Raw genomic sequence first — 18,671 nt, forward strand, 5'->3', positions numbered from 1 at the left:
CAGAGCTGCGAAACCGTTGTGGCAGTGGTCGTTTAAAAGATAATCAACCGGCACGCAGCAGCATCAGGAAGTACTTTCAGGAAGTTGTTTGCGGCAGTGTTTGAGTGACAGCTGTGTGGTAGTGACAGCCCACACGGGACGGACGGCAGCCCGCAGAGCCGAGCCGACACTCAAGATGGCAGGTAATGGCACTTTGTTAAACCTTATTTTTTGCCGTACTTAGACGCTTTTTTGGCTCCACTAAAGCGTCACCGTGGTGTTGAGAGTTGCGACAGTTAAACAGTGACCATTACGTTGTTACTTGTGTGGTATTTCCATGTGAAGTGGGAGCTAAGAGGAGCCGAGTCAAGCGACAGGGCTGTACAAGCCGTGTTAGCACACTTAGCAACACTAGCCAGCTAGCTACGGAAAGCTACTCAGGAGTGTCGAAATGGGTCACCTCGGAAACGCATTCTAAGTCATAAGTTGTGATTGTGTGAAGATCGTTTTAAAATCACCACAGGCGTTTGTAGTTAACCTGTATCTCCCAATTTTATCGGGTTTATTTTCGATCTGTTGTCATAGCAAAGGCTAACGTGTTAACCTAGCTAACGTTAGCCCGGTAGCAGCAGTCAGTTTCAGCCATAAGCTGACCAAATCCCCCTTCGTACCATAACAAAGCAGATACGCTGTTATTTGCTATCGTGTTTTGGGGGTGCTTTGAAATATTTGGTAACGTTACTTACTTCACTCATTAAAAACAAGATTAAATCTATAATTTGTATTTAGGGCTTGTTTTTATATTTGAAGAACATTCCTTTGCTGCTCAGCTGTAAACACATGCTTCTCCTCCTGGGACGTCTTTCTGGACCCTTCATTTAACCAGGCTACAGAGCGGTTGTTTTACATTTTGGGCTGAGTGTTACTTACTTATTGTTCGATTAATTAGTGTATTTGCTTATCGCTCAGTTAGACAAGGGAAATCGGACTTTCTGGTTCTTAAAATCTCTTTCGCGAGCGTCCTGGACAACTCACTCAGCAATAGTACAATAAGTAATGAATGCATATTCATATCACAAAAAAGATATACAGAAACATTCTGGCCATAACATTATAACCGCAAAAAAACATTGACTATCAGAATTGATAATCTTCATAGTCATCAAACAGGGGCATAAATAGCATTTGTTGTCTAAGATGTCCTCTAATTCAGGAAGTGAGGCTGCCCGAAAAGGTTTTGTGGTGATTTTCCCAAATAAGCAGAGATGCATTTAGGGGGTAAATATTGGGTTAAGTTGTATGGAAGACAAACAAAAATCCTCTCCTAGTGATAGAGCATTATGGTTTGATCTGACATAATGTTTTTTTCTTGTTGTTTACCCATAGACACGTGTTGTCCCTTCTGTTGTATTCAGACAAATAATTGGATTGGGGTGCAAATCACTTACAAAGCAAAACTGGAAATAGGGATGTTACGATGGTGACAGTGTACATTATGGCTGACTGTCACACAAATTATTATTAACATGCTGTTTGTCCTTTTCTGTTCATTGTTCATTTGACTGCCACCTCAATATAAACAAATCAGGCAAATTGGCTTCTCTAACTGAACCCATGCTGTTCATCTCCGTAGTTGTTCACAGAAAAGTTGAATATCAGAACTTAATCTAAATAAACCGTTGGCGTCAGTAAGCCGAAGTTGAAAAAAGGGGTTGTAAACAAAGTTTAAAAAGATGGTAACGGAAGTACACTAATCCTGCTGGTTTCATCCAGCTGTTTTTGTACAAGTCAATGGAAATTATTTATGCAAAACTGTTAAATTCAACACTAATTGAACAACACTAACAAGAATGTAAATCGGCTAATAAAGTAATTATTAATACAGGTTTAACAAATTGCTTTTTCTTCCAATTTTCTCAATAATCTTGCAAATTTATGTTATTTGACCTGAATGATTATGAAAAATGGAGTCTGTGTGTGATGCAAGACAACAGCTGCACAAAATTGTGCACAATATAACTGAGTATCTACTTTAAAATAAAAGACTTGAATAAATGTGCGTCATATATACACCAAACATGCATAACAGCTGTAAGGTGTATATGGACATAAGTAGACTTGAATCAAGCAAAGTGACAAGAAACTTACCAAAAGGAGAAATAAAAGATGGACACCAAAACAGTACCCGCGTGAATTTAGTCAGGTGGCGAGTAAAGCTAGAGTAGATAAGCACGCAGTGTAAAAGTGCCTGTGCCCTGAAAGGTGTTGGTGAGTCATTAGCTGATAGAAAACCATGTAAAAGCTAACGCAGCCTGAATGATGCCTGTCTTTCATCATGCAGGTTGTGATTCTCTGTTTTAGTTAAATGTTCAGGCATGTGGGTTGATGTAACTTTCTGTTCTTTTTGGAAGTTGCAAACTGGAACTTGCCGTGATGCCACATGTTGCGGCAAACAGAAAGATTGTTGATGAACACATTTTTCTGAATGATGGCAGATTGAACAGCAGAAACACCTCTCAGTTTAATGCAGCACAGTTAAAGAGGAATTAAAGATGAATTAACTGTCAGTTGAGTGTACCAATCAGTGATATCATCATGACTTTATCACCTTTTATCCACCTGAGGGTTGTGTATGTGCAATTCAACTTTACAATTTATTACTTCGAGGAACACAATGTATAAGAAAAAACAGAAGTGTTATGTGTTTGACATTATGAATTATTCATTGATCTCTTTAGTAATCCGTCCCAGTGCTTACTGACCTGTCTTGATTGGCTTCTCTTGAATTGTTACATTGATTCTGTGATTTGGATGCATGAGGCTTTACTTTTACAGAGTGATTAATCAGCAAGACCACAATGATTTATTGTCAGTCCTACTGGAACAGAAGACTTTGTCCCTTCTTAGTAATTGTCACTGTAAATCTGCCATCCAACATCTCATTTTAATTTGTAAGGGGTGCTGCATAGATTGACAGTATGTTGATAGCATGTTTGTTGCCTCCTGCTAACTGCCTTGTCCTTGCAGGTCTATCTTTATACTTTGAAGATAGCCATGATGATCTGGATGATTGTGAGTACTCGAGTATAACCACATTTAAAAGTTAGATGTCAGAATTAGCATTTCTTGCATGTATGAGTAACATTGTTCAGCAGGTAGTTATTTAGAAGAGTCATCTTCCTGGGGAACCTCTGAGGTCATGCTTTCCTCTTATTAACATGTTATACAGCCCATTGTATTTGTAATTTGTATTTGCGGTGGTAATTAAAGAGGGCAGAGATCCAACTGCAAAGTCAATGAGTATTTATCCTCTGAAAATGAATGGCAACACTGAGTTTTACTCTCCTGCTTAATTCACATGGTGTAGGCTCCTCATTCCTGATATTTAGCCTCAGTAGCTTCATCGCGGCAGCACATTGTCACATCTTTGCTTTGAAACATTAATCCAGTTTGTGGTTATAAAGGTATCCCTCTCTTCTCCCCACAGTTGGATTTGACGACTATGTTTCAGAGTGCGACGGCATCCGCATCACAGCCTTTCTCGATGCAGGACAAGACAATCTAACTCCTCTTGGGAGGCTGGAGAAGTATGCCTTCAGCGAGAATGTCTTCAACAGGTAAGTGGAGCTCTGTGGTCGGACTGTTCACTCATCACAGAAAAAAAAGCAAAAAGGCTAAAATTCAAAATGTCCGTCCCGAATGTTTTCGCACCACATCACAGCTTAGTGGAGGTGCGTTGAATTCCCACTGCAGCAGGGGAACGTAGGAAAATACATCTTTCCTTAACCCCGTGACATCTTTTATGAGGTCAAGGAAGAGACAATAGGAGGTCATTTTTTTTAAACTTTTCGACCGGACTCCCACACGTTCGGGTCACTGCTGTTGGTTCCGACTTTTAGAGGCGAAGTGATTGAAAACTGCTTCAGATGAGGTTGAAAGTAAAGACGCCTCTTGCGTCATCTGTTGTTTGAGTTTTTCATCGACTTTGAAATAGTGTTGTGTTCGCCGGTAATAATTATATGATTGTGTGAGCAAGGATAAAACAGTTTTATGTCTTAAAGCTATTGGTTAACTTTAATTTCAGATGTTTACAATACTAAAGACGTACTGTCACGCTGACGATTGGTGTCGGCAGCATTGTGATGAGTCTGGTAGAAAACATACACAAGCTGTAAGGAAACTGTTAAATGTCACCTCTTTATGAATGAAAATATAGACTCATTAAGACAGTCGTACATTGATCTCCTGACCTTGTATCCAGTTGTAGCTGATTTGTATCATAAATGGTTTGTTTTCTCTGTTGTCATCTGATCCACAGTGGAGTGTTTGGATGTTAACTTGATAATTGAATTCCCCTTTTATTGTAGTCAGAAAATATCTAATTTCTTATTTTGTGTGTTTTAATCTGGGGTTTCTAATAAGTTACTCCCTGTCTGCTTAACAGGTAAATCTTTCCAAATAACCATAGCATATTTAAAGTGTTTACTTTGTGTTTTATGTACAGTTTGAACGCAGTGCCTCTGCAAAGACCTAATACAGCTGTTGCATCCACACAAACACATTTATTTCCCGTCTGGATGACTTTTTGTGCTCGGCTTTGCAGGGTTCGAGCCCTCCTGTCTTTTTCAAGTAGACGTGCGTGTAATGAGCTTGACTTCCCTGTCAATGCTGTGTGTTACGCTGTGTGCCCTTGACACTCGTAGGTATTGGCAGGCATTCCACTAACTTAAAGCTGTTGCTTTCTAGGCAGATCGTGGCTCGTGGCCTGCTTGATGTGCTTCGAGAATTCAGTGACAATGAAAATGACTTTATCAGTGTCATGGAGACAGTTGCCAGAATGTCAGAGGATGGAGGTAGATGGGTTTGTTTTTTTTTCCTTTCCTTTTCTTTTTAGTTGTAGTTGTCTTGCTTTGTTTTGGCGTACTGAGAGCAAACTGTGATCCGTGTGCACAGAGCCAACGGTGCGAGCGGAACTGATGGAGCAGATTCCCAACATCGCCATGTTTTTGCACGAGAGTCGACCCAACTTCCCTGCAGCTTTCTCCAGATACTTGGTACCGATTGTGGTCAGGTATCTCACTGACCCGAATAACCAGGTAGGTTACGGAGTTACCAGTTTTATAGCTACAATTACAAAGAGTGAATGCAAAGATCTTAATTGGAATAGAGGGTGACGCGACAGTCTTATTTTTCCACCTTTTATCCAGGTGCGGAAGACGAGCCAGGCGGCGCTGCTTGTTCTGTTGGAGCAGGGCCTCATCTCTAAAGCCGACATGGAGACCAAAGTTTGTCCAGTTCTGCTCGACCTCACGGAACCCAGCAGCGACGATGACTACAAAATCGAGGCAGTAGCTGTAAGAAATGCCTACGGCTGTCTGCCCTGTGGGCGTCTTTCATTATGGAACGACTGTTGATAGTCCAAAAACACTGAAACTTGTACGATATTATTGAATCGTGAATTCAGATATTTGATTTTTATTGTAACATCCCTTTTTAATGACAGGATAAAAAGTTAAGTGTGCTTATTTAATTTCATCATGTGTTTTTATTGCATGTAGCCGTCAGTTATTCACTCTACCCAATTTCCAGACAAGTTTTCTCAGATCCAGTTCAGCCTCCTGCAACACACTGAACCCCTCTAACGCATATAGACTCCTTTCTTCCCTCTGGGCTCACAATACCCCGATTGTTTCTCCCCCAATAACGCGGTTTTGTTTGTTTCTCAGTAAAGCTCTCAGCCTCCTCCTCGGTCTAACCTTAATAAAAAGTCACTCAACCCTCTGCGTGTTTGTCCCCTCTTACAGATAATGTGTAAAGTCGTCACCATGCTGAGCAAAGACACAGTGGAGCATCTGTTGCTGCCACGTTTCTGTGACCTGTGCAGCGATGCCAGACTCTTCCAAGTGCGCAAGGTAACAACCTCCAGACCACATCTGCCTCAGGAAATCTGAGGTTAGGTGCTCTGTTTCCGACTGCAGGCGCAGCTGAGACAGCAGTTATTTGAGGTTGGGTTTAATTGCGTTTCTGCTGCTCCATCAGTGTAAATTCAATCACTCTGTTAGTCAGCCTCAGTTCTGCTTTTTGCATCAACTTAGCCGACACTACGCTGTTGTTCTCTCTGTGGAATGTTAATTCTCTGGAGAAACCGGTGCCAGTCGGGGAGGAGTATGTCAGAGCTGCAAGTCTAGTTAAGAATTGTAAACAAATATTAGTTTTTAACTCTTCACAGTAATAATTTTCTTGATTATTATTTTTTTTTCAACATATTTCTATTTATTAGGGTGTAGTTGAGGTTAATGGGGAAACTCTCTAAGGTTTGGTTGTCATAATACACGAGCTTCCACCTCAGCGAGATGATCCATTTATCTAAAGCTACACTTTGAATGTGTTGCTTCAGGTCAAGACCCAAAGTAACTGCACTGTCATCTAAACGTTCATATCTTTATTTTTCACTTGTCTGAACGTATGAAATCGTATGATTTACTTGTCAATGATTGATTTTGCCCTCATTGTGTTCTGTTTTGCAGGTGTGTGCAGCCAATTTTGGCGAGTTTTGCTCTATTGTGGGTCAAGAGGCCACTGAAAAACTACTGGTGAGAGATTTGAGATTAAAACATTTTTTTTCTTCTTATTGTTGTGTTACATCAAAGCTTAACATTGCATCTTAGTGGTTTGTAACATCATATTCAGTGCATTAAGCCAGCTGTATTAAATTAGCTGTTGTTAGGTCAAAGTGATATATGTATGTATATATATATATATATATATATATATATATATTTGCTTTCCATTAAAAAGTCATTGGTTTTTTATAGATTTCTCTACAGTTGAAACACTCAGTGTTGTGGTCTTGTTTTTAACATAGATGCCCAAGTTCTTCGATTTGTGCTCGGACAGCCTTTGGGGCATCAGGAAAGCCTGTGCTGAGTGCTTCATGATGGTCTCCAATTCCACCTCTCCAGAGGTGCGCCGCTCAAAACTGTCCCCCCTCTTCATCAACCTCATCAGTGACCAGTCCCGTTGGGTAAGACGCACAGAAACTGGATTATTTCTTATTTATGTGATTGTGTGAAATTACAACAGCATTTATGAGTAACTTCCTTTGTGAGGAAATTAGGGCTGTTGTCGCTCACATCTCTAATTAAAATGATTCTTTGTTTCCCCCTCGACGGGATCAATTTCGCATTTCTGATTAAGTTCTCTGTGCTTGTAACTGTTCGACCTTAAATTTGGTTTAAATAAAAAAAAAAAGAATAAACTGGAAGGTGTGGTATAAACTCTGAGCATTTTGTCAGTAGACCAAAGCAAAGTCTGTATATTCTGCATCTGAGTAGCCACAAAGGTCTGAATGATATCATCGTTCTAGATCGTTGTGCCAGATTTTTGTCTTTGTGCAGACACCAAGTGCTGTGTCAGCATGCACTGTGAAGCGTTTTTGGATAACATTTGTCCCTTCTAATGATTTTCTTCATGAATACAACTAGACTCTCCAGTTAGACGCTCATGGACCCCCTCCTCTACTCTTTCAGGTGCGACAGGCTGCCTTTCAGTCGCTGGGGCGATTCATTTCTACCTTTGCCAACCCCTCCAGTACAGGCCTTCACTTCAGAGAAGATGGCGCCCTCCCAGAGGTCCCCAGGTGCACGTCACACAGGTAAGGTCACCAGGCTCGCACTGACCTTTATATATCTACACATAGTTAACCAATCGAGAGGGGATGAAACCTGTTTGCTTCCACCGTTGTAGCCTGATGTTGTATGACGCCATCATTTTTAAGAAACCCAATCAATGACATAGATTGATCAATTAACATTGATTGCTATGACGCCAGTTATGTCGGGGAGAGGTTGAACCGCTGTTGATTTGTATTACTCATGTTTATTTTTATATTTTTGTGGAGGTCGATAAAGGTTTTTTAGTAGATAATTCTGTCAAAATGTAAGAAAACCTTATTTTAGGAGGCTGTTTTTTACTGGTCTTTCAGGTCTTACACAGACTTGTAAATGTGTGCTTCACTTCATTCTGTTCAAATAGTAATTGAATATCTTTTTTTAGACAACATTCATGTCTTTTGTCTGTGGGGGGGTTGGCATTTATCTTGGTTCAAATGAGTCATTATCTGTTTCGTGAGCTTTATGGACATGCAGGGGTTTGGTGTGTTATCTTGGCCTGGCCTGGCCTGGGCAGCTTTAAGTGGTACGTCATCAGTTAAATGAGTTATGGTTTTAACTCGCCGTGCATGATCAGGATGGACCGGTTTTTCTTCTTTTCCTTTTGCCTGAGGATGAGCTTTCACTCTGGGTCTCCTTCACCCAGAAAATCTTGTTACGTTTAAAGAGATGATTTGAAAACCTCCTCATTCTTTAGTGAGGTCTGATAAATGTAGAGCAAGATTGTTATTATTTTTTTTTCTCAGATGTAAAGGAAACATTTGACTGGTGCTTAAAATGTTAAATAAAGGGTGTATGTACTTTCCCCCCCGTATTTTAGTAACTGCTCTCTGAACTCCCTGAACTGCGGCGACATGAGCAGCTGCCACACAGAAAGAACCATCACCCACACACCTCCCAACCAGGACGGTCGAGCCACGCCGTCACCGGAGCACGTGTCCACAGCCGACTGCGAAGATGTCCACAGCTTTGATGACAACCATGCTTCTGTTCCCGAAGCGACGCATGACGGCCTCGCGCTCGCAAACAGCAGCGGCAGCCCCACGGCTACAAACAATGCTAGAAACACAAAAGAAACCGAGCAGACAGATGAGAACTTTAATTCTTTCCACTATTGGAGATCTCCTTTACCTGACATCAGCGGAGACCTGGAAATGCTAACTTGTCAGACGTCAAAGGAAGTGACAAAGAAGCAGGAAAATAAAAAGGCAGAAGAAGAAGAAGAAGAACCTCAAGAGCTCTGTTCAGATACCAAGTCGAGCCATGGCAAAGCTACCAGCGACCAGATCCAGAAGGTTTTAGACTGTTTGCAACCACACATCGCTGATCCTGACGTACAAGGTGAGTATTTTGAGCCAGGATATGCATAACAAGGCTTTTGGCACAGCACTGATATGTAGATTTAGCTTTGTATGTGATGTACTTCCAGCTCAAGTCCAAGTGTTGTCAGCCGCTCTGAAGGCAGCCCAGCTTGACAGCCCAACAGACAACAGCCCAACTGAGCCACAGCCAGAGGAGGTGCTGCCTGAAAATAACTCTGACTGCCCAGAGGAGGAAAGTAAATCTGTGGAGGATCAGCCAGAGACTGAGGAGACCTGCACAGAAGAGGAGCAAACAGTAGAAACTCCTCTGGACACAGAGACATGCCCAGTCCAGGAGCAAGGAGACGAGGAGACGCAGACGGAGCCCCTGGAGGACCAGGAAGAGTCTCCGCCTGACTCCCCTGTTCTGGTACGAGTCTCTTCAGATCATTACAGTGTATTAGTCCAAGCCCTGATAACAATGCAGGAGGGATGGGTGATGCAAGGCTTTCACGGATGCACTGCAGGTCTCGCCTGGTTTTGCTTTACAGCTGAGCATCAGTTTTCATCAGTTTTATCTCACATGATTGAGCTTTAAATTCCCTTAAAATAAGGCTTTTAGTATTTGTATTTTCATGATAAGTGGACATCAACTTAAGCCAGTACAAAGCAGATTCAAGCAGTTTCGCTGCTGGGTTTTTATCAGGACTGTGGGTGTTTTTATTAATCAGATCTGGCTGATGGCGAGTTGGAAGGCCCACAAATGTGGTCCCATTTTATCTAGAGTATCTCCACATCTTGATCGAGCAGTGTGTACTATCACTTTAATTTTTCAGCTCAGTCAGCTGGATCCAGCCCACTTATATCAGGTTATTGACTATGTTGATGATCAGCAATCTGTGGGAGCAGACGTTTGAAATGGAGATGGTTTTGTGAGCTGGATGTCCCACAGTCTTGACCCTCTTAGAGGTTGTCTTAATGTTCTGTTTGGATCTAAAACTTTTACATGACACAAGCTGACTTGTGATCTCCATGTGGCATCTCCTAAGCTCCAGCATGCAGTCGGATTCTTTTCCATAATTGTGTGCTTTAATTTTTGCCTGACTGTGATGACTTTTTGCTTTTCTGCATGTGGTGAGTTTGCGTGTTCTGTAACATCTTTTGGTGTGGATTTGCATTTTCCTCAGGAGTCTGAACTAATCGAGAGTGTGGAGGAGGAAGGAAAAGAGGACTCTCCTCACAGCCCAATGTCTGAGGATAAGCCTAAAATCCAGGTCAGTCAGCACTGCTGTCGTACATCCTGCCAACATCGATCAGCTCCTTAGAGTCCATATTAATTAACACAGACGAAGTTCCTGTCACCGTGCATTTCTGTTAGTCTTTGATCATCAAACTGTTGACTCTGTGTCTGCAGAATGTCATTCCCCAGCAGCTGCTGGATCAGTACCTCTCTATGACAGACCCAGCCCGGGCCCAGACGGTGGATACAGAGATAGCCAAACACTGTGCCTTCAGCCTGCCGGGGGTGGCGCTCACTCTTGGCCGACAGAACTGGCACTGCCTCAAGGACACGTATGAAACCCTCGCTACTGATGTGCAGGTAAGGGGAGAAAAAACCAACAACAAGAAATCCCAAGTTTTGATTTCATTTACAGTTTGATTCTAAAATGGGACAAACGCCGCATGGGAAACGGAGGCCGCGCTCTGACAGAGTGACGGCTTAAGTATGGGTTGTCTGTAGCTCTGGGGTTTCTGCCAGTGGAAGGTTTTCACTCTAAGTTGACTTTTGTGCTTTGTGAGGAGCCAGTTAAGTGGCAGTCGACTCCTGAAAGAAAATTCAGGAATAATCGTTTTAAACGGGCTTCTTTATGATGGATGCCACTTTTGTACCTGAAGAATTGTAGAGCAGCTTTGTGCTTTACTGCATGTGCAGAGGTTGGTTATATGTAAGCAAAAAATGATTGATTATTTATTTATATTTATTTTTTTCCAACAAACTTGCTGTAAGGATGGTTGTTTTAAGAAAATATGTCAGGAAGTAGCCGTTAGCTTAATTTAAGCTTGTGTGAGACTTTATCTGATTGAGCAGCACCTACTTTGGGAGAATACCAGGTGGCACAGGGAGGGAATAAAAGGAGGGCAAGCAGAAATATCTCAGGAACTTTGATAACAGGAGCTGCTAAAGTCTCTCTGGTCTATGTTTTGTGATTCTTCGTCTTCCATTGGAAGATCTAAGCACACACTTTTTTTTCTTCTCACGATTTCTGCGATTGTTCTCTAAAGCCCTGAGTCACTTTGTACTGAATCCTCAACATGACACTTGTTGTGCAAGTTTCTGACTTGAGGATGTGAACAAAGAGGTGGTGTTGTGCTTTGTGACTGTGATGACATTCACACTGCTGCGAGTTGCATCCTCACAGCACCGAATGACATTGCACCTCAGTGCAAGTGAAGAAGTGGCTTCTCTAAAGCGATCGCTGTTACGGCTTTTAGGACAAATGGTTCTTGGTGCTGTTGCTACATTCCCTGTATTGCTGTTTTGGTTGATGCAGTGTGTGAGAGATAAGAAAGTGACATTATGCGTCTTCTTTCTGGTTATTCTACATGTAAATATCACAAATTCACTGCCTTTAACCCATTCCAACCTCAGGCTTTATTTAAAATGGCGTTCTAAAGAGAGATTAAACTTTCATCTTTTCACTTTTTTAACAATATTAAAGAGAAATTTGGGTCTTTAAACATAAGCATCCAAACAGGAATATTAAGCACATGTTCAGTAAAGGTCTGTCTTTGTTTTCCCATTTCAAAAAAAGGGATTTTTACCAGATGCTTTCTTGTCCACGGCGGCTGCTATAATCCGTTTGTTTCCCACTCTCAGTGGAAGGTGCGGCGTACGTTGGCTTTCTCCATTCACGAGCTGGCGGTCATTCTTGGGGACCAGCTGACAGCAGCGGATCTGGTTCCCATCTTCAATGGTTTCCTCAAAGACTTGGACGAGGTTCGCATTGGCGTGCTCAAACACCTGTATGACTTCCTTAAGGTAAAGCCTGATTCACCTACTGCTGCTCTGAGTGCTGCTGCTCAGATGGAGCCCCCCCCCCCCGACAGCTCCTGTTCACAGCATTGTACTGATAATGTCCCATTAAAGAGGAAAAGCATTCATGAGGCTGTACTTTGGTAACTGAGCTGATTTGTGTGCATCTCCCAGTTGCTTCACGCAGACAAGAGGAGAGAGTACCTGTACCAACTGCAGGAGTTCATGGTTACGGACAACAGTCGCAACTGGAGATTCAGATACGAGCTGGCAGAGTACGTCTCCCTTCCCTCCGGTCAAGATAGAAACTGGAAAACCACGTTTTACATTATTAAGGGACAGTCTGTGTGTTGCAGGAATAAATTCTACTTTTGTGGCACTTTGTGATTCTCAGTTTACCGTAAAAACAACAACAAAAAAGCAGAAAACATCCCTATTATTCCACCATCCACGTGCGCTGTTCATCTGATCGCTCTTTTTGTGTCCTCCTCCAGGCAGCTGATCTTAATCATCGAGTTGTACAGCCACTACGACGTGTATGACTACCTCAGACAAATAGCGCTCACCCTCTGCTCTGACAAAGTGTCAGAGGTCAGGTGGATCTCCTACAAACTGGTAAGTTTACAGCTCGCTGCAAGCTTTGGGGTTTACTGGTGGAGGGAGTATCTTTTGAGGAAAATCGTGTGGAACTTGAATAAAATAATTCCCTTATGGTTGTATTAAAAAAATATATTTTAGTACTTCCCCTTTTTGACCTCCAGAATCAGTCAGAGCTATATTTTTGTGTATGTAATCGCCTCATGTGTCCTCAGGTGGTGGAGATCCTCCAGAAACTTTACGCATGCAGGGCTGATGATCTGGGCCTGAACTTCATCAACGAGCTCACCGTCAGGTTCTGCCACTGTCCCAAGTGGGTGGGGAGGCAGGCCTTTGCTTTCATCTGTCAGGTCTGTAACTCTCGTCTCAAGTCGAGTCACTTTTGATAACAGCAGATTCCAGAAATTGTCTCCATAGTCGTTTTATCTGTTTGACTGTCTCATTGATTGTCAATGAAGGTTTCTGTTGTTTTCTCATTAGAAGTATGATTTTTAATGATCATTGCACAGTTTTGCTGAATACACAGCCCTGTTTTTATGCAACATCGCTGTTTACGAGCCTGTTCCTCAGGTTTTCTGTCCAATTAGAAGCTTTGATCTCTCTCACCTTCGCCATCATGAATGCTTTTTGTCTGACAGCGTCCTGTTGCTGTGTCTGTGTGCGAGTTAATTTGTGCTTGTGCTTCCTGTAGGCCATCGTGGAGGAGGACTGTATGCCCATGGAGCAGTTCAGCCAGCATCTCCTGCCCAGCCTGCTCAGCCTCTCTTCAGACCCAGTGGCTAATGTCCGAGTACTGGTGGCCAAGGCTCTGCGACAGAGCGTGATGGAGAAAGGTAAATAAACTCAATGGCCCAGCTGCACACAGCACTTTAGGTTCGGCTGCGTGGGACAAATGTCTGATGCTTTACCTGCTGTTATCTCGCATAACGAGTGGACAGATTATTTAAAAGAAATGGCAGAAGAAAATAAATCTATTTTCATTTTTACTAACTGGGCATTGATTCATCGTTGATGCTTTATGTTAATGTGCTGGTCTTCATGCATCAGTTCAACTCGTTTTAAGTCATTTCCTAAGTATGTGGTCAAAGTAAGTTTCTTAATGTAACTGTTTCCTGGTCTTTAGTAAACCAACTTAATAGGTTGATTATTAAGTCTCAAATTGTCCTGTGGTTGTTTGCTTTTAGAATTCACACCAAAGTATCATCTTTTATCTGACAGGTTTTTTTTTTCTTTCCACTAACTGAGCTTTTTGTCCAGCATACTTCAAGGAGCCGGGCTGTGCCTACTCCGACGAGCTGGAGGAGACCGTGATGGCCCTGCAGTCCGACAAGGACCGGGACGTCCGATTCTTCGCCAGCCTGGACCCAAACAAAGGCTTGATGGACACGGCTCCTTTGATCTAGCCTCAGCTCCCCGCCCCTGTCAACAGCCCACCTGCCTGTCTTACCTACCTGTCTGCCTGGCTGATGCACAGCCAGCATAAGCTGCGACACCAGCACCCAACCAGATCCCCAACCACTGGCCCGCTGGGCTGACCCAACCACTTAGAGAATCATGTCAGATGTTTAGATTGAGTAACAGAAGTGTGAGCGTGCTCAAACGACACAACCACATCTCTGGTTGGGCACTACAGAGCGCACATTAATTAAAAAAAAAAAAAAAAAAGAAAAATGTACAACTTTCAGAAAATGAGCAGGACTCAGGTGGCGGCCATGGTGGTTGCCATAACTACGCCTGAACTTACCCCAGCCCTCCTCCACACTAACATCAACCGCACCACAGACAAGTGAAGCTATGACAGGCTCGTGCTCTCCAAAGCTGATTCTAAGCTTGATATAAAGTTCAAACAATTTTTTTTCCTTAGTTCTTCTTTTTGTGGATTTCTTAAAGAACAAGCGGGCGAGGCCTGCCTGCCTGACTCTGATGTGTGCACTAACTCAGGGGGACTCATCTGAACCTAAACAGCATTATTAAGCTTACATTGTAAGCAGCAGCTCCTGGATCCCTGGTGAAAAACCTCCAGCTGTCTGAGCAACAGACCGGTCAAACCAAGTAGCTCTGCTAGTCCACCGCCTCATTTTCCCCTGAAATCCTGTCGTCTCGGACGTCCTTGGTCTTCTGAGATATCCTTCAGGTTATTGTCTCTTCCCTTCTGCTTTCTCATATCACTCTTTCCCTCACCTGGTCTTCACGGGCCACAGAAACCACTACTACTGCACAGAAGGAACAGTGATTCTGCCACTCAGCGTGATTAAAACCATATCTTTTGATAAAGTTCCCCTCTCGGTGTCTGTTAACCAAAAATGTGACACAACGAGTCTCCCAAGTGGCAGGAGACTAATAAAATACCTCTGTTTGGACACGACCAGCCCGTGTGTGTCGCACATGTGGACGGGCTCTGAATGTCCTCAGACGGCGATTTATTTTTCATTTTTTCTGAGTGATTCTGTGGCGCTGATGAAACCTCAGCAACAAGGGCTCACGAGGAAGTGACACAGGGTGACGCAAAAAACTCAGAGAAGAAGATGAAAGCAAGCACACTGTTGGATAATGCATGTTTCCCCCCTCCTTCACCCTCCTTCTTGTGTACAGTCTGAACCAGCGTACTTAAGGTTGACTTCCTGATATCAAAATACGACCACGGTTTCTTTCAGTGGATCCAACTGACCAGTTGTACAGTAGAATATAGTAATGGCTGCGTTAGGAGACTGAAAGATACCTGATCATATTTCCCTGTCCTGGTGGAATGATTTAAAGTATGAGATTTCTCAAAAATTGTCTTTTTTTTTTTTTTTTTTTTGTACAGCTTGAACCTGTGGAAAAAGGTGTTAACGGAACCAAGGCCAGTTTAGTCGAGATGCGTGTGAATATTGGGAGCAGTCACCAAGTCACTTTTTTTTTTTCTTTGCAGTCTCTCAGCTCATTTGTTACCCTCAGTTGTAAATGATAACCCTCCCTCCCCTCCCATCCTTTTTTTTTTTTTCCAATGAGCATAATTTGAGAACTTGAGTTGATTGCGGTGTGTGCTGTGCATCTCAAGTCCTTCTTCCTTCGAAAGGAGAGCTCACTGCAGTAATGGCGGTGTCGACTCATCTCGTCTGTCTGCGATTTGTGTCCATCTCATTTTTTATGTAGTAGAACAGTTAATATATACATTTTATGAAAATTATTTTTCTTTTTCAATTATGCATCGCAGTTCAAAGATTTTATATCCTAACTTTACAAAATTTACAACCTTTGTAATATTCAATGGTTCCTTTTAAAAAGACATTTTATGTAATGTTATTTTTAGTATTCTGTAATTAAAATGATGAAAATTACACCGTCGTGTGGACGTGTTTGTTGGTGGTTCGTTGGGTGAAGACAGCTTTAAGGACCCCATTCAGACCCGGCTGTGCGTCATTTTGGTATTTGGGTGAAGTCGATGTTCTTTACAGCAACGGCTGACGTTTGTGCCTCAGATGGTTTTTACTTTATGTGACAAGTATCTGCAGAGGTGTACAAAAACAAACTAAAATAAAGCTTTCCAGAAACATCTCGGGTTGGATGAAGCTTTTTAAATGAAGCCGTCATTCTTAATGAGTTAAACGCAACAGATATGAACATCAGCTAAAAATCAACTGCAGCTCTTGGTTGGATTTTTAATAATTGGTCAAATTAACAATAATTTGAGTTATTTTAAAACGAAGAAAAACATGCTTCTCTATCGTGAAGCTTTTCTGTTTCTTTTATTATCTGTAAAAAGTCTGTTCAACAACACATGATGACTGAATTATAACAGACGCATTTCACCTTTTTATTTCTTAATCTCATAATTTTACTGGCCAAGTTCTTCTGAAAAATTGCAGACTTGTCTGTCTTCCCCATTTTTTTTGCAAATTCTTTAATGAATAAATCAGTTATTTGCTTTGTAAAACACCTTAAATGACTTCAGTTCTCCTGCTCTATCTGAACGTGAACGGTGGAAAACTGACAACGACAAAACAGAAGAACCGATTTAACAGCTCGTATTTCGGTGGGAACATTTTATAAGACGCAATAGAACATTTGAAAACAACATTTTAGGTGGAATAAAAAGCTTTTCACAATCATTTGTGTCTGTTTTACTCTGAAATGTTAATGTGTTCTGTTGTAAAAATGTTTTCTGTAATGTGAAGTTGGCTTTCTGTCACTGCGTGGCACTTCAGATCCACAGAATATAAATACAAATCTGGGGATTAAAGTGGATCAACTAACTGATCCAACTGTTGCTTAGTCCTCCTGGGGGGAAAATATAGCCCCTCACTCTCATTTCCTTCTGAAAAGTAGCAGCTGACGGTCCCATGCGGTGCTGCCGAAGCTCTGGATGAGCTCCATGCCGCAGTTGCTCTCCAGGTGTTGCCTGGCATGATCCGCAGGGTCCCCCCGGATCTTCAGGGTCTTGAAGTGGTCAAAGTCAGAGCGGCCCAGCTTCCTCAGGCGCCGGGCTGCAGAGCGGTAACACTTCCAGGGCTGGGCCTCCAACAGGAGGTGCTGGCTGACGGAGGCCAGGCGTGAGAGCAGCTGCAGCAGGCCCGAGTCGCCGTGGTTCAGATGGACCCACATGGTCACAGCCAGGCACAGACTCAGGTGGAAGTGGGGGCAGCCGTGCTGGACGAGGTAGTCCTGCAGCCGCTCGGTGTCTTCTGTGATGTCCAGAGGGATGAAGGTGATGCTGCCAGGCTGAGGGTTGGTCTGCTGCGCCCGCTCAATAAGGCTTTCATCCAAGTCGAAGCCCAGGAGGTGAACTTTCCTCTTGTGTGACTCCTCTTCAGGCTCCTGCAGCAGATGCTTGTAAAAGGCCACAGTCAGTTCCTGACGTCCACAGAGAGAAAGACAGGAGGAGACAACCGTTGCTGTTCGGGTTGATTAAAGGGAAACGCCACAGATTTTCCACTTACAGTACAGATTATAGCTCCAGAGGGAGCTTCTTTTCCGTTGTATCATGGGAAATATACATATCACACATGAGCCTCTGATTTTTAGTTCATTTTTAGCTTTTAGCAAATCATTCAACTTAGTCCTGTATTATATATATATATATATATATATATATATATATATATAAAAACATGTAACAGGGACGGATTTTCACTTCAAATCATATTCTTCACCATAAAAGGAGCCTCAGACTCACCCCTGAGTTGCACCCCACGTCCAGAATCAGTGTGTCTTCATCTCGACTGTAACCCAAATCCTGCAGCAGTGAGGCGGGAATCAGACTCAGGCGGTTCTCCGGAGGGTTAAACGTGTAGTAGTTTATGAAGTTTCCGTAAGGTGCAGCGCCGGGGTCGTTTATTTCATCACCTGCTCCGCTCGATGTTGTTGCCATCGTAATGTGTGCGACTACCAAATCCTTCCGGGTGGAAACACACGTGTTGCACCTTGTCTGGTTTTATAAGTGCCAAACAAACTTCAGGTTGATTTTATATATTTATATAAAACCTCAGTGAACTCACATGTGACCGACACAGAAGCTGAAAACTGACTTATTAAAAACGCTAGAGTAACGTGACATCAACAAGCCCCAAATTATTGTTACAATTTTTTGTTTATTATTATTATGACATTTTTGTACATTTTTAAACCTATGAAGGTCATTATTAATCTAACAGAGGACAAGACTTACATTTCAGACTGGTCTAGGAACGGTCCAGACCCGGCGTGGCCTGAAAGACCCGCAGATGGCTGCAGAAAAGAATTGGTTCCAAACTACTGTGGAGGATAATCAGCTTTTCATTGCTGTCATCACAAATAAAGGCTTTGCCATTTCAATCTGTAAACTAAGAAATGCAAAATGTAGATTAAGATCCAGCTAATCTCTATTTCATCTCCAACCAGAAGTGATGATTGTTTTCGTTGTATTTCAATCTGGTGCAGATTTTCTCCATGAATTGTTTAACTGTTTGGTAATTAATTATGTCACACACTAATAAGACACAAGTGAGACACAATTTAAAAATATATGAATAAGCTCTTGTAATTCATAGATAGATAGATAGGTAGACAGATAGATAAATAGACAGATAGACAAACAACTTTATTAATCCCGTTGGGAGTTCATAGCCTTTT

General features: G+C 42.3%; 2 protein-coding genes across 2 annotated transcripts; one reads left to right on the plus strand and one right to left on the minus strand.

Annotated features, from left to right (window-relative positions):
• Positions 1 to 31: 31 nt before the first annotated feature.
• Positions 32 to 15,901, plus strand: ppp4r1l (protein phosphatase 4, regulatory subunit 1-like). Its single transcript, XM_072381740.1, has 20 exons — positions 32 to 182; positions 3,007 to 3,051; positions 3,467 to 3,596; positions 4,726 to 4,832; positions 4,933 to 5,075; positions 5,187 to 5,333; positions 5,784 to 5,891; positions 6,507 to 6,572; positions 6,845 to 7,003; positions 7,509 to 7,633; positions 8,470 to 8,990; positions 9,079 to 9,380; positions 10,138 to 10,224; positions 10,365 to 10,550; positions 11,829 to 11,990; positions 12,159 to 12,259; positions 12,479 to 12,599; positions 12,797 to 12,931; positions 13,273 to 13,414; positions 13,839 to 15,901. Exons 1-20 carry the CDS (start codon positions 176 to 178, stop codon positions 13,982 to 13,984), a joined length of 2,940 nt encoding a protein of 979 aa, XP_072237841.1. The 5' UTR covers positions 32 to 175; the 3' UTR covers positions 13,985 to 15,901.
• Positions 15,902 to 16,297: 396 nt separating this feature from the next.
• On the minus strand, positions 16,298 to 17,964 carry bcdin3d (BCDIN3 domain containing). Its single transcript, XM_072381742.1, has 2 exons — positions 17,737 to 17,964; positions 16,298 to 17,414 (listed from the first exon to the last, which is right to left on the minus strand). The coding sequence occupies exons 1-2, from the start codon at positions 17,929 to 17,931 to the stop codon at positions 16,869 to 16,871; spliced, it is 741 nt and encodes a 246-aa protein (XP_072237843.1). The 5' UTR covers positions 17,932 to 17,964; the 3' UTR covers positions 16,298 to 16,868.
• Positions 17,965 to 18,671: the final 707 nt, after the last annotated feature.

This window comes from Leuresthes tenuis, unplaced genomic scaffold (assembly GCF_036924035.1).
Source record: "Leuresthes tenuis unplaced genomic scaffold, fLeuTen1.0.hap1 SCAF_3, whole genome shotgun sequence".
Lineage (NCBI taxonomy): Eukaryota > Metazoa > Chordata > Actinopteri > Atheriniformes > Atherinopsidae > Leuresthes > Leuresthes tenuis.